At 39.2% G+C, this 12,471-nt stretch overlaps 1 protein-coding gene across 1 annotated transcript; it reads right to left on the minus strand.

Moving 5' to 3' along the window:
• Positions 1-12,322, minus strand: slc23a4 (solute carrier family 23 member 4). The gene is made up of 12 exons (XM_085165081.1): positions 11,848-12,322; positions 10,602-10,736; positions 10,148-10,305; positions 8,786-8,945; positions 6,586-6,767; positions 6,106-6,226; positions 5,848-6,004; positions 4,282-4,535; positions 3,952-4,116; positions 3,765-3,873; positions 3,586-3,681; positions 1-1,842 (listed from the first exon to the last, which is right to left on the minus strand). The coding sequence occupies exons 1-12, from the start codon at positions 11,893-11,895 to the stop codon at positions 1,589-1,591; spliced, it is 1,839 nt and encodes a 612-aa protein (XP_085021207.1). The 5' UTR covers positions 11,896-12,322; the 3' UTR covers positions 1-1,588.
• Between the last annotated feature and the right edge of the window lie 149 nt (positions 12,323-12,471).

Genomic DNA, 12,471 nt, shown 5'->3' on the forward strand with positions numbered 1-12,471 from the left:
TAGCATTAAACATCGTGGATTTAATCATATTCCTGTCATTTCAGTGTTTGTTCACTAGCACCCAGATGTGACGGCATTTCGAGACTAATATGAAAGAATAAAACATCAAGTTTTGAACCAATGAGAACTGCAGGTCTGGATTCAGATGACTGCTCAGGTTTTTTTTTTGAAAATATACAATATAAGATATACAATTATTATATCACCAGTTTACAAAAAAGTCTGTACTACCTTCCCAGTCAAAGATGAGCCACAACATTAAAACCACTTCTCACACTGTGGTAAAACAGTCTCCTCCTTAAAGGAAAGTGTTACTCGTCTACAACAATGTTTAGTTGGTTGAAACGAGTGAAAGTCGCTTCCCCATGAATGCCGGGAACGACGGCTTCCCAGCCGAACATGGCACTGTAATGAAATGATCACCAGTGTTGGGGAGTAACGGAATACATGTACCGCCGTTACGTATTTAAAATACAAAATATGAGTAACTGTATTCCGTTACAGTTACCGTTTAAAAAGGTGGTATTTAGAATACAGTTACTTTGTTGAAATAAATGGATTACACGGCGGTACTTCCCTGTTTCATATTGTGGCGGGTCAGGACTGTTTGGGTTTTGTTTGACAGCTACGTTCTGTTGTTCCAGGCGGCAGCGTTACGGTTGCCATGGTTACAGGGTGACTCTCTCTCTCTGCGTGTTTCCTGGGTGAGAGAGCGCCTGTTGTTGTTGTGCTAAGCTAACAGGCAGAATGCTACAGGTATAGCTCTAAAGAATGTAGCATCATGGGCAGTGTAGTCCGTGCTGCAGGGAGAATGGACTGCCATACCCGTTATGTGTCTGTGAGCGAGGAGGGAGAAAAAGGAAAAGTACGAGCTGTCATCGAGCACAAACAGGAGCTGGAAGCATGTAAATATAATAATAACCACTGCAGCCAAGAAGAGAGCCTGACGAGCCCAGTTGTAAGTAAGCTATTAAGACTCGACTGTACACCGTGTTCGTGTTTTCCTCTGAAACAATAAGTTCCGTTGGAGCAGCCTTTCAACGCCTCTCTCTGTCTCTCGCTAGCAAAGTTGACCCAGACAACAAAGTAAAGCTAGTTTTCGGCTACGAGCCCGACACGAACCCACCGTATTAGCCAGAGGTCCCTTTACTACGGTTCGGAGCCGCGGACCTTCAGTAACAGTAATAAATCACAGCAATAGTACATTCATGTAGTTGTAAACAGCATGATAATATATTAAGTAATCCAAAGTATTCAGAATACGTTACTCTCATTGAGTAACGTAACGGAATACGTTACAAAATACATTTTGGGGCATGTAATCTGTAATCTGTAATGGAATACGTTTTAAAAGTAACCTTCCCAACACTGATGATCACTTACCCACTAAGTGGTTGTAACTTTGTGGCTGATCATGTACCTCCCAGTGCAGGATATAATTTGCAAACATCACCTTAAAAGGTCATTTAAATACTTTGCACCGTGTTGTTATATTAGAGTGCCCTTTACAAGGTCCAAACGGAGCTGCCTGTGATGGAACTGGTTTTGGAAAAATCCCCAAAATGGCACGCTGGAGTGAGTGCACCACTCACAGGCCAGCTCCAGTAATAACTTGTGCAGGCTCTTGTTGTCCCAATGGCTGTTTAGGTTCCACGGAATTAGCAACTGGGGAGTCGGGCATGGTAGGAGGACAAAAGGGGATGTACCGGAACCAGGAGGAAGAACACAGATGAGAGTTGATGCCAAAGGGAAGGCTGTAGACTTTTCCGCTCTCCAGTGTGTTGCTGGAGTCATCCTCATGAGCCTTGTTCCAGGCAAGGATACCTCGTTCATGCTTCGATCCTGTTGGACATGGACTCTGGATTATCTCTATTTCCTGATTTGGTTTGTTTATCATAAATGTTGACAACACTGTGTCCCGGGATTATGATTCTCTAAAAGAATATTTCTAAAACATTGTTCTTTTAAATTTAGCTGAAGTGAAAGACACTAATGAAAGGTTAAAAAATGTTACTTATTTTGCTGTTTTCATTTTAAAGTCCTGTGAAAGAGAAAGTAGACCCTCACTACAATGACAATGATAATGATCCAAAGCACGCCACCAAATCTAAACCAGAACAGGTAAAAAAATAATCAAGGTGTTGTAAAGACCAGAGATGGGCAGTAACGCGTTACTGTAATCCGATTACTTTTTTCAAGTAACGAGTAAAGTAAGGGATTACTATTACAAAAACGGTAATTAGATTACCGTTACTTTCCTGTAGGAACGCTGCGTTACTGCGTTACTAAAACCGTGATTTTTCTGGGAGAATGTCTCATGACAGTGACGTAAGCGAGTGCGACGTTCGTGACAACAGCTGTGTGCAGATCAACAATGGATCATATATCGAGTGCAGAGAGAGTATGAGCGTGCAGCGTTTAAAGCGTGGAAGTACTGACCTTACTTTGAGTTTGATTCCATAAAAAGTGACAAAAACATTAGTGTCCGTTGTGCGTGGGAAGAAAACTTCTTTTTACAGCTAAAAAACCCCTAAACTTCCGAGCAACCACCGAGTAGCTACGACGTAATGGGAAACTCACAGAGAAACTCAGATTCTTCCACTGACCGCTGCACACCTGCACCAGGGTAAACCTCCGCCTGCCCCACTCCTGCTTTACAGGTGAAAATAGAGCAACAGGACCGCTAGTCTTTGACTTTATTTATTTTCTGCTGTGTTTTACTTGCATCTATTTGAAAGACTGAGTGTAAACACACAAAGTATTTTATTTTATGTGCTGGAATGTGCAGAAAATAGGTTTAAATGTTAAACTAATTTCTTCCAGTCAGAGAATGTTGCAGATAATTAAATGTTTGCTTGATGCATAAAGTTAAAAGATTAAAACTAATAAAACAAGTTTTAAAAAGAGACTTTTCCATTTGATTACATTTTGTATGATGGATTATGCAGAAAAAGTAGAATTGGGCTGAAAGATCTATCACTTTATCGCCTATTCAGGTTGTAAATCGTGTTTTTAAAAAGTAACTAAGTAACTAAGTAATTAATTACTTTTGAAAATAAGTAATCAGTAAAGTAACGGGATTACTTTTTGGGGGAAGTAATCAGTAATTAGTTACTGATTACTTTTTTCAAGTAACTTGACCAACACTGGTAAAGACCCATCAAACTTTAGAGCTTGAGCAGATTGAAATTCAGTGCTCCCTTACAGTGAGGCCATAAGAGGGCTGTGCATAAACAAACACCTGCAAACCTCAATAATCTCAAGCAATGCCGTAGAGGAGAGTGGGTCAAAATTCCTCCACAATGATGAGGGTGAGAAAGGAAATGATTATTTCACCTATGTGCTCACTATAGAGTCATAGAGTCGTGTGTAAACTTTCTTTTTCACATTACTTTTCATTCTAACCTTTTCTTAATTAATTGAATAATCACTAAACTAAATGAATATGTCCACAATACTAAATACCCTAAAAGCATTTTCATCAGTTTCATTAAATTACCATGTTTATCATAACCTCAGCTCTGTGCTTCAGTGTTTTAAACATGGTGAATTAAATACATGCAGAACAGTAACAAAGAGCAATACCTGGAACGGTGTTGTCCAGTATGAAACCAAAGAAGCCACCGACAAACATGCTGGTCGTCAGAAGTACCTGTAGGACCTGATCCAGTTCTACCACACCTGGACACAATGTAAACAGTTAGACCTGTGTTTGAATGATCAGGTTTTTGGAAAAAAAAGATTAGTAAAGATTTTCTGTCCACCTGTAGAAATAGCTTTGGGATTCTTCAATATCCAATTTGGAATAACCAGACCAGTGAACATGGAGAAGCCGAAGATGAAGATGTTTCGAGACGAGTTCATGTCTGCGTACTGAAAACAGAGTCTAGTTAAAACCAACTCAAATCTAAAGAAGAAAATGTGCCGACACGTTTGAGCTTCACTACAAACCTGCAGATTTGAAACTCCGGCTGCAGAGATGACACCGAACATAACCATGAACATTCCTCCTATGACAGGTGACGGGATAGTGGTGAATATAGCGCCCACTTTACCAAATATACCCATGACAACCATCAACACTCCGCTGGCCACAATCACCATCCGACTGCCCACCTGCAAAAAATAGAAATTCTCTCAGTTTTCCTGAGATCTGAGTGCACTGAAATTTGTGCTTAAAATGCCAAATTTAGGGGAAGAAAAGAAAGAATGCAAAAAACTGCACAAAACGCCAAAAAAATCCAAGTAGCAAAAACTTCATAAAACAGCAGGTCGTCTCACCTTTGTGATACCAAGGGCTCCGACATTTTCGCTGTATGAGGTGGTACCATTTCCAGTACCCCAGGCACCTGCCAACAGGCAGCCTATCCCCTCAATACCGATACCCCTGTTGATGGCATGTTTTGGGGGGGGTGGAGCTCCAGATAACCTAGCACAGGCGTGGTAGTCCCCAACAGACTCTATCATAGAGGAAATGACACCAGCCAAGATGCCAATCACCCCTGCAAGGCTGACAGTAGGTCTCCCCCATTGTCCTAATTTTGGAAACGCAAGTTGAAAATGTCACAAATGCATAATCTGCAAAATATTATTCTGAAAATAAGATAACTTTGATGACTCTGTGAGTTTCGTCCAACACATCACTGAGCCACACTGTGGTACTGGATGATATTCCTCTTCATTACAAAGAAATGTGGGTGGAAACAATGATGCCATTCAGTCTGAGTTTAGTTAAAAATCAAAAACAAAGAAAATGACCAAAGTTGTTTTAACGGAGCTTTTCTATCTCATTTCATTTCATTTCATTTCTTTATTTATTTCACACATGGTTCAACAGTGTTTCGTTTCCTACATACAGATCCTCCTTCCCATTAATATGACACTGCACCCATGGGTGAAAAGGAGCAGGAAGAAGAATAAATTCTTGTTATCACCTGCCCCCTATCTGCAATCCAAATATTCTTACAGGAGGGCGCCAATACCCCCCAAAAAACCCTCTAACATGTATCTTTATGTAACAATGCAAAACTAAACAACAAATCAATATAATCAGCAATATACAGCACTAAATGGCAATGAAAATTTTTCCTTCCACATTTAGCCCAAATTACTTTCATGTTCCTCATATTGATTTATCCTTTTAAGTGTGTAACACATTTTAAAACGGTGCATGTTTGTACAACTCTTGGGATTATCTTCAAGAGAATTCCATATTCTTATACCTTTAACTCTCGGACACATTTGCCTTTGTGTGGTCTTAGCAAACTGATGCTTAAAGTCAAACTTCCTTCTACTGTCCCCACTTCCTGAACACAATACAAACAAGCTTTGTAACTTAAGAGGTAATGTGTTATTTCTTGCCTTGAACATGAATAATAATGTCTGTAATTTCACTAAGTCTTCAAATTTCAACAATTTCGATTTTATAAACAAATTATTTGTATGTTCTCTATATTTAACATTATGAACCATTCGTACCACTTTCTTCTGTAACAAGTATAGAGGATTTATATAAGTCGCATATGTATTCCCCCACACTTCAGCACAATAACTGAGATAGGGGAAAATTTGTGAGAAATAAAAAATATGCATTGCCTTATAATCTAGTATATCTCTGACATTACCCAGAATATTTTTAACCATCTTTTTTCTAACATGTTCAATATGAGATTTCCATTTTAATTTATCATCCAACACTAACCCCAAAAAACGGAGTTCAGTAACTCTGTCAATCGGAACTCCATCAATGGACAGAATTACTTCATCCTCTTTTACCCGATTTCCAAAAATCATAAATTTCATTTTTGTCAAGTTCAAAGATAATTTGTTTACATCAAACCATCTTACCTGGGTACGGGAAAACCAGCCAGGGAGCCTGACTCATGACGTCTCCCTTTAGATCGGTGCGTGCAAGGTAACCATACTGGTCTGGTTCAGCAGGAAGTACATTGTAGACAGTCAAAATGTAACAAATGGTCCAAGATAACGTGATTCCAAGCAAAACCTTGTGATGCATTAAAAAAAAACACCTTGTTATCTGTTTTGTTTGGCTTTAATATTAAAAAATTAATAGAAAAAAGAAAAGACTCAATGTCTTCGACATACAGGAAGAATCTGAAAGACGTAGACTGGAGAGGTGTGCAGTCTTTTATCCTTGTTATATGCTGGAAAGGGCACCGGTATGTGTCGGAGGTACTGCGAGAACAGGATGATGAGTGCTGTGGTCCTGACAGACATAAAGGGGAAAAACTTTGTGTAAATATTGCTGAGATGTAATGAAGAAAAAGGAAAGTAGATCAGCTGTACTGGATGTTGGGCAAGAAAGTTTTAATAGGCTTTTCTCTGCAGCCTTAAGATTAAAGCTTTACTGGATTGAAGTTGTATTATTTTCTAAAGTCTTGCCCAGGCAGGACTGGGAGCACGCTTAACACAACCTAACACACATTTTATTGAGAAACCTGCTTTAAGGTGAAATATTTTCTAGACAAATCTCTCTGGCAGTCTTTAAATATTAGTTTTGTCATTTTTATGTTATGTAGAGAAATGGGGCCTTTTTTAGGGACTTTATATAGAAATTTTACCCACATTGCAGAAATGCCCCAGTGGTTCCCAGCACTGCTCCCCGCTGAGTCAAAGAGGGACAGTCCAATGAGAGAAATAGTAGGAGCGATGGTGAGAGGCCCAATGAAGCGCATGAAGAGGCCGATGAGGCCTGAAAAACCAACCAGCACTTGGAAGACTGATCCCACAATAATGGATCCCTGAAGCTTAAGAAAACACAAAAATGTTGACAGTCAGAATTTGTAACCTCATTAACCTTTTTGTACTAACAAACATTTCTGTTGTTATTTGCTGGCAAACATTTCCATTGTCGGTCAGTGTTAGACTTTCGGGATAAAATTCTATCTGCCTTACCCTTAAGTGTTTCTGTTTAACAGGACATGTACAAGTCTATAAGCAGTGTTGGGGAGTAACGGAATACATGTACCGTCGTTACGTATTTAAAATACAAAATATGAGTAACTGTATTCCGTTACAGTTACCGTTTAAAAAGGTGGTATTTAGAATACAGTTACTTTGTTGAAATAAATGGATTACACGGCGGTACTTCCCTGTTTCATATTGTGGCGGGTCAGGACTGTTTGGGTTTTGTTTGACAGCTACGTTCTGTTGTTCCAGGCAGCGTTACGGTTGCCATGGTTACAGGGTGACGCTCTCTCTCTGCGTGTTTCCTGGGTGAGAGAGCGCCTGTTGTTGTTGTTGTGCTAAGCTAATAGGCAGAATGCTACAGGTATAGCTCTAAAGAATGTAGCATCATAGGCAGTGTAGTCCGTGCTGCAGGGAGAATGGACTGCCATACACGTTATGTGTCTGTGAGCGAGGGAGGGAGAAAAAGGAAAAGTACGAGCTGTCATCGAGCAAAAACGGGAGCTGGAAGCATGTAAATATAATAATAACCACTGCAGCCAAGAAGACAGCCTGACAGCCCAGTTGTAAGTAAGCTATTAAGACTCGACTGTACACCGTGTTCGTGTTTTCTTCCAAAAACAATAAGTTCTGTTGGAGCAGCCTTTCAACGCCTCTCTCTGTCTCTCGCTAGCAAAGTTGACCCAGACAACAAAGTAAAGCTAGTTTTCAGCTACGAGCCGACACAGAACCCACCGTATTAGCCAGAGGTCCCTTTACTACGGTTCGGAGCCGCGGACCTTCAGTAACAGTAATAAATCACAGCAATAGTACATTCATGTAGTTGTAAACAGCATGATAATATATTAAGTAATCCAAAGTATTCAGAATACGTTACTCTCATTGAGTAACGTAACAGAATACGTTACAGAATACATTTTGGGGCATGTATTCTGTATTCTGTAATGGAATACATTTTAAAAGTAACCTTCCCAACACTGTCTATAAGCCATGGCTTATAGACTTGTACATACCTCAGTACTGTTAAAATTGAGTTACTGACCCATTGCTGTGTCAATAAAAGCACAAAAACTAAGAGTGCGTCTGTTGTCTTAATTTAAGATGAAGTCCCTTATTTTTAGTAGCTTTTTGAAGAGATGGTGTCTTATTCTCAGGAATTTTTGCTAATTATTGTTCTCAGAGGTGAAATATATTTCTAATAGTTAGCTCAATCAAGAACGAAACAATTCAGTTTTAAGAAAATTTGTCCTACAGTAAGTTTTTTTTTGTTAAGTGGAAAATCTACATTAGGTGTAGAATCTTAAAGTAAGCAAATAATTCTTGAAAATAGCTTGTTCAAGAAAGCATAATACTCAATTTAGGTACAGATTTTCTAAATATCAAAGTGTTTTTCCTTATAATAAGTCACATTTTCTTCAATTAAGCATACATTTTAGACAGTTTTGTCTAGTAAAAAGGCATACAGCAGTTAGATTAATTTGCTAGTTTTAAGAATTCTAGTCAAGCAACTTCTGCTTACCCCATTGGCAGATTTTTTCCTCAAAACAAGAAAATTTTGTCAGATTTGAGAATATTTGGCTTGTTTCAAGTATAGCTGTTTTTGCAGTGCAGGAGCTGCAAACTCCACCAGAGGGGTCCAGTCTGCGGCTCGGCATCATGCATGAACTTGAAGGCTTCCAGCAAAGGCACTGGGACCACTACAGACGCTAATCTGAAATCTTTGTGCCTCCCTGGAAGCACTTTTTTTAACAAGCTCAACTAGTTTGCAGTTGGAGAGAACAAGTCAGACGAGTTTTTAGAAAAATGTAACCAAAAATGATCAAAGTGCTGAAGGTTCAGACTGTCACAGTTTACTTACTGCTCTCATTCGACTTTGCCACACTTCTATGAAGTGTGTGGACGAGGTGTTGACTAGGCTGGCGTTTTGCGTCCATGCAGGACACGTCCACTCCGGCATGGAGAGCAGCGCCATGGAAGGAGCCAGTAATGTGAATGTGCCACCTTGGAGAATCGGCAGCCTGGAAATAATTAACACAATGCGAGAGAGCAAACCATCAGTTACTGTATCTTTGGGTGATCGAAAAGCTTAGACTGACTGAGACAGTGTCTTCTGTGCATGCGTGTGTTTTTTAAGACCTCTCTGACGGCATCTGCAGTCTATTTATTTGAATCATGTGAAGAGAGTGTGACTTATTATGCAAACTGTTCGACTGAAAGTTAAGTCAGTTAAAATAATCTGCTACATAATGACCCTCATTATGCTATTCTCATAAGCAGTGCATCATTCACACACGTCGCAGAAGAAGAGACGTTTTCTTGTGAAAAACAAAACATGCAAACATTTCTTTTGATGAAACATCGGAAAGTTTTCATTCTGGTGGACGCAAATCATTAGCTCCGCTTTCCTTTGTTTTGCACGGGACACTAAAAGCACCACTAAGTGCGAGGCTTGTTTTCCCTCACAGCTGACTTGCAGACATTTTGGGAAAGACAAGAAAGCATGAGTGGTGCTAAGCCAGAACAATGTGGACTTAGCAGGAAGTAGATTCCAAACATAATAAGATAGAAATTCCTCCGTTAATCCATCTGTGACACCAGTATTCAGGCAGGCCGAGTCTGCAACCACATAACAGAAGTTCAGAGCAACAACATACAAGTTTGTAGACATCCAGAACAGTGACATCATGTTCGCTCTCCTGTGCATGTGTCACTGTTTACAAGGAAGTTTCCATACTGGTATTTTAAGCAGAAATTAATTAGCAAAACAACCAAATACTATTTATTTGACAATAAAAGCTGAGTTCAGTATAAAAGCTCAAATGGACTTATTTCACCTCCATGAAGCTTTCAAATACTACTCGTTGTTCATGCACATTCATTTTGGCAGGCATAATAGTTCAAAAGAGGTTAAGAAGAAAGGAAGAATGGCTTCTCTGTTCTGGCTGTTTAATAAGAAGAAGCTTAGTTAATTCCATCCTGCTGTACCACTGCGTTGGACAAATACTCTCAGAACATCAAAAAGCCCCGAATGAACAATAAATTAATGTAAATCATCTTGCATTAAATAAAAGAAATATAAAGCACTCCAGAATCCCACAATATAATTCATGACTGCAGAAATTCCTAGTGCATATCCCCAGGAGACATCCCACAGATACAGACGGCCACGCAGTCTTACAGCCTGGTTTTCAATAAGTAATGCTCCTTCTTGTTTCCTTACCTAATGCCAAAGACGACTTGCAACAGAGTGCAGACCCCAGAAACCAAGAAGATTGTACTGATGAGATGGCTCTGTGTGAGGCCATCGTGCTGCAGACACAGTCCCTGGGACAGAATCAAAGGGATGGCAATGATGCCTCCAAATGCAGTCAGACAGTGCTGAGAGGGCAAAGTTGGGGAAAAAACAGAGATTCAATTAATCGTTGTAGAATTTACACATTTAAAAAACAAAATGGTACATGGTTGATGTTTGTACACCACCTGGGAGTGCAATTAAAGTCGAATTTCACTCTCTGCTTACACAACTAAAACCAAGTAACTAACACTCAAGGAAATGTCAAGCTGGTCATGTTTACATTGTTACTTTAGAAACAATGAAGCAAAGCTGGCTCTTAATCATTGTTAAACACGACCAAAGGGAAAACAAATCAAAGAAAAAACCTTTGTTGACATACCTGGATTCCTAAAACGATGCACAGGTACCAGGGAGGAACATCTGTTACACAGTAGGCTAGTTTGTTACTGCACTCGTCCGTAGAGGAGGCTGGTTCTTTGTCGTTGTCGGGCAGATCGCAGAAACGTCCTTCCAGCTTTAGTTCATTAGAAGAATAAGCAGACGTGTCGAACTAGAACATTCTGCAGGAATCTATCAACACTTAATTCACTGTATGCATCATTCACAGCTGACTGCCCTTTAAAAAAAGGTTTTTACACATATTATCTATAAAAATGTATGTAAATAACTATAATTAAAGAACTTTGATTGATTGATTGATTGAATCTTTATTTTGAACATGTTGAAAAAGTACAACAACGTAGAATTAAAAGAGACAAATGAACAAAGCAAAACAAAAGGAAAACGAGCAAAAACAACTACAAATAACTTTCATGTTCAAAAAGGAGCAGGAAGAAGCATAAGCTTATTTAATCCCACCCCTTTTCCACTATCTAGTAATCAATAGACTACAGAAATACCTCCTTGCAATTACATTATATGGCATGTGTATTTTTTATTTATTATTCTTTTTATATATATATATATATATATATATATATATATATACATATATGTTTCTATCTATCCATACATACGACGTAATATGTTGACGATTTGTCACCTAGCGTAAAATGTTACGCTTTGGGAGTGAGAACGTGTTGTACATACGTATATACACATACGCACATATACACATTTTCAATAACCCCATTAACACCTCAAAGGATACACAACCTACAAATATATATATACCCAACACCCAATCAAATCTCTACCTCTTCCCTGTACCCTGTAAAAACCATCTCCTTAAACCGCTTTTTTAAACTTAATTTCATGTTTCTCATAACAAAAATATTAGAATAAGATGAAAAGAACAGGGCAGTCAGATAAGTCGTTCCATATTTCAACAATAGGAATCAAGAATTCCTTCTATAATCACGTGATGTATGAAAACCTTCATTTCACAGATACTTCGGTCATTTTGATTCTACTCATGCTTCTGTTTCACTCAGCAAGCAGCTGTTTGATCTTAAACTAATATGAGGCTGTTTAATCATATTAGTTACTGCAGTTACTGCAGGTAAGAATGTGGGTTATTATTTATAGTCCACATGGACACCTGAGAGTTACGAATGCTTACAACTGCGTAGAGATTATGCAATCTCTCTAATCATTTCCTAATATAAAATTAAAGCAACACTCACCCCAAAGGTATAGTTGTCAAGTCCATTACTTTCCTTTCCTGGAGCCATGTCAGGCTGTAGGTCCAGTTTGTGGTCTCCTGAGCCGAGAAACAAAACAGAGAAATGAAAACCATTAATCAGAGGGGAGGGATCAGGAGGAGCATCTGATAGAGGGGAGAGCTAGGAGCCGTGCAGACGGGTCGGAGCAGGCAGAGGATTCTGAACGCGCAGAGTTCACACATGAGACTGCGGCTTTTGTTGATCAAACTGGATCCCACCTGCAGCTCATGTGAACCGAATTACAACAGAATCAGCAGCTGACCGCCCGGCATTTGGCTGGCGGGAGATAAAATCTCTTACCAAGAACTCTTTAGGCAAGAAAGTATTAAACGATTCAATTCCTCAGCATAGGTCATATAATTCTAAAGCTGAAGAAGCAGCAAATCTACCGTATGTGTTGACCTGTGCTCAGCTCTGCAGTCAGAGATGGTTAACAGTTAAAGGATACAGCCTTTAGTTTGACAAAGACTTCCCCCTCCCAAAGCTTCTTTCTAAACTTAACACCAAATGTTTGTTTTGGAGGGTAAACTTCTGCAGTGATCACATGTTGACAAATAATCACAAAGCGGGTATTGATAGATGACT

Source organism: Neolamprologus multifasciatus, chromosome 7, assembly GCF_963576455.1.
Source record: "Neolamprologus multifasciatus chromosome 7, fNeoMul1.2, whole genome shotgun sequence".
In the NCBI taxonomy this organism is placed as follows: domain Eukaryota; kingdom Metazoa; phylum Chordata; class Actinopteri; order Cichliformes; family Cichlidae; genus Neolamprologus; species Neolamprologus multifasciatus.

Coding starts and splice junctions, on each gene's coding strand:
- slc23a4 (XM_085165081.1), bottom strand. CDS start 11,895: ATGGCTCCAGGAAAGGAAAGTAATGGACTTGACAACTATACCTTTGGG. Junction 10,306..10,601: donor GCATCGTTTTAGGAATCCAG/GTATGTCAACAA, acceptor TTGCCCTCTCAG/CACTGTCTGACTGCATTTGG. Junction 3,874..3,951: donor CCGGAGTTTCAAATCTGCAG/GTTTGTAGTGAA, acceptor CTCTGTTTTCAG/TACGCAGACATGAACTCGTC.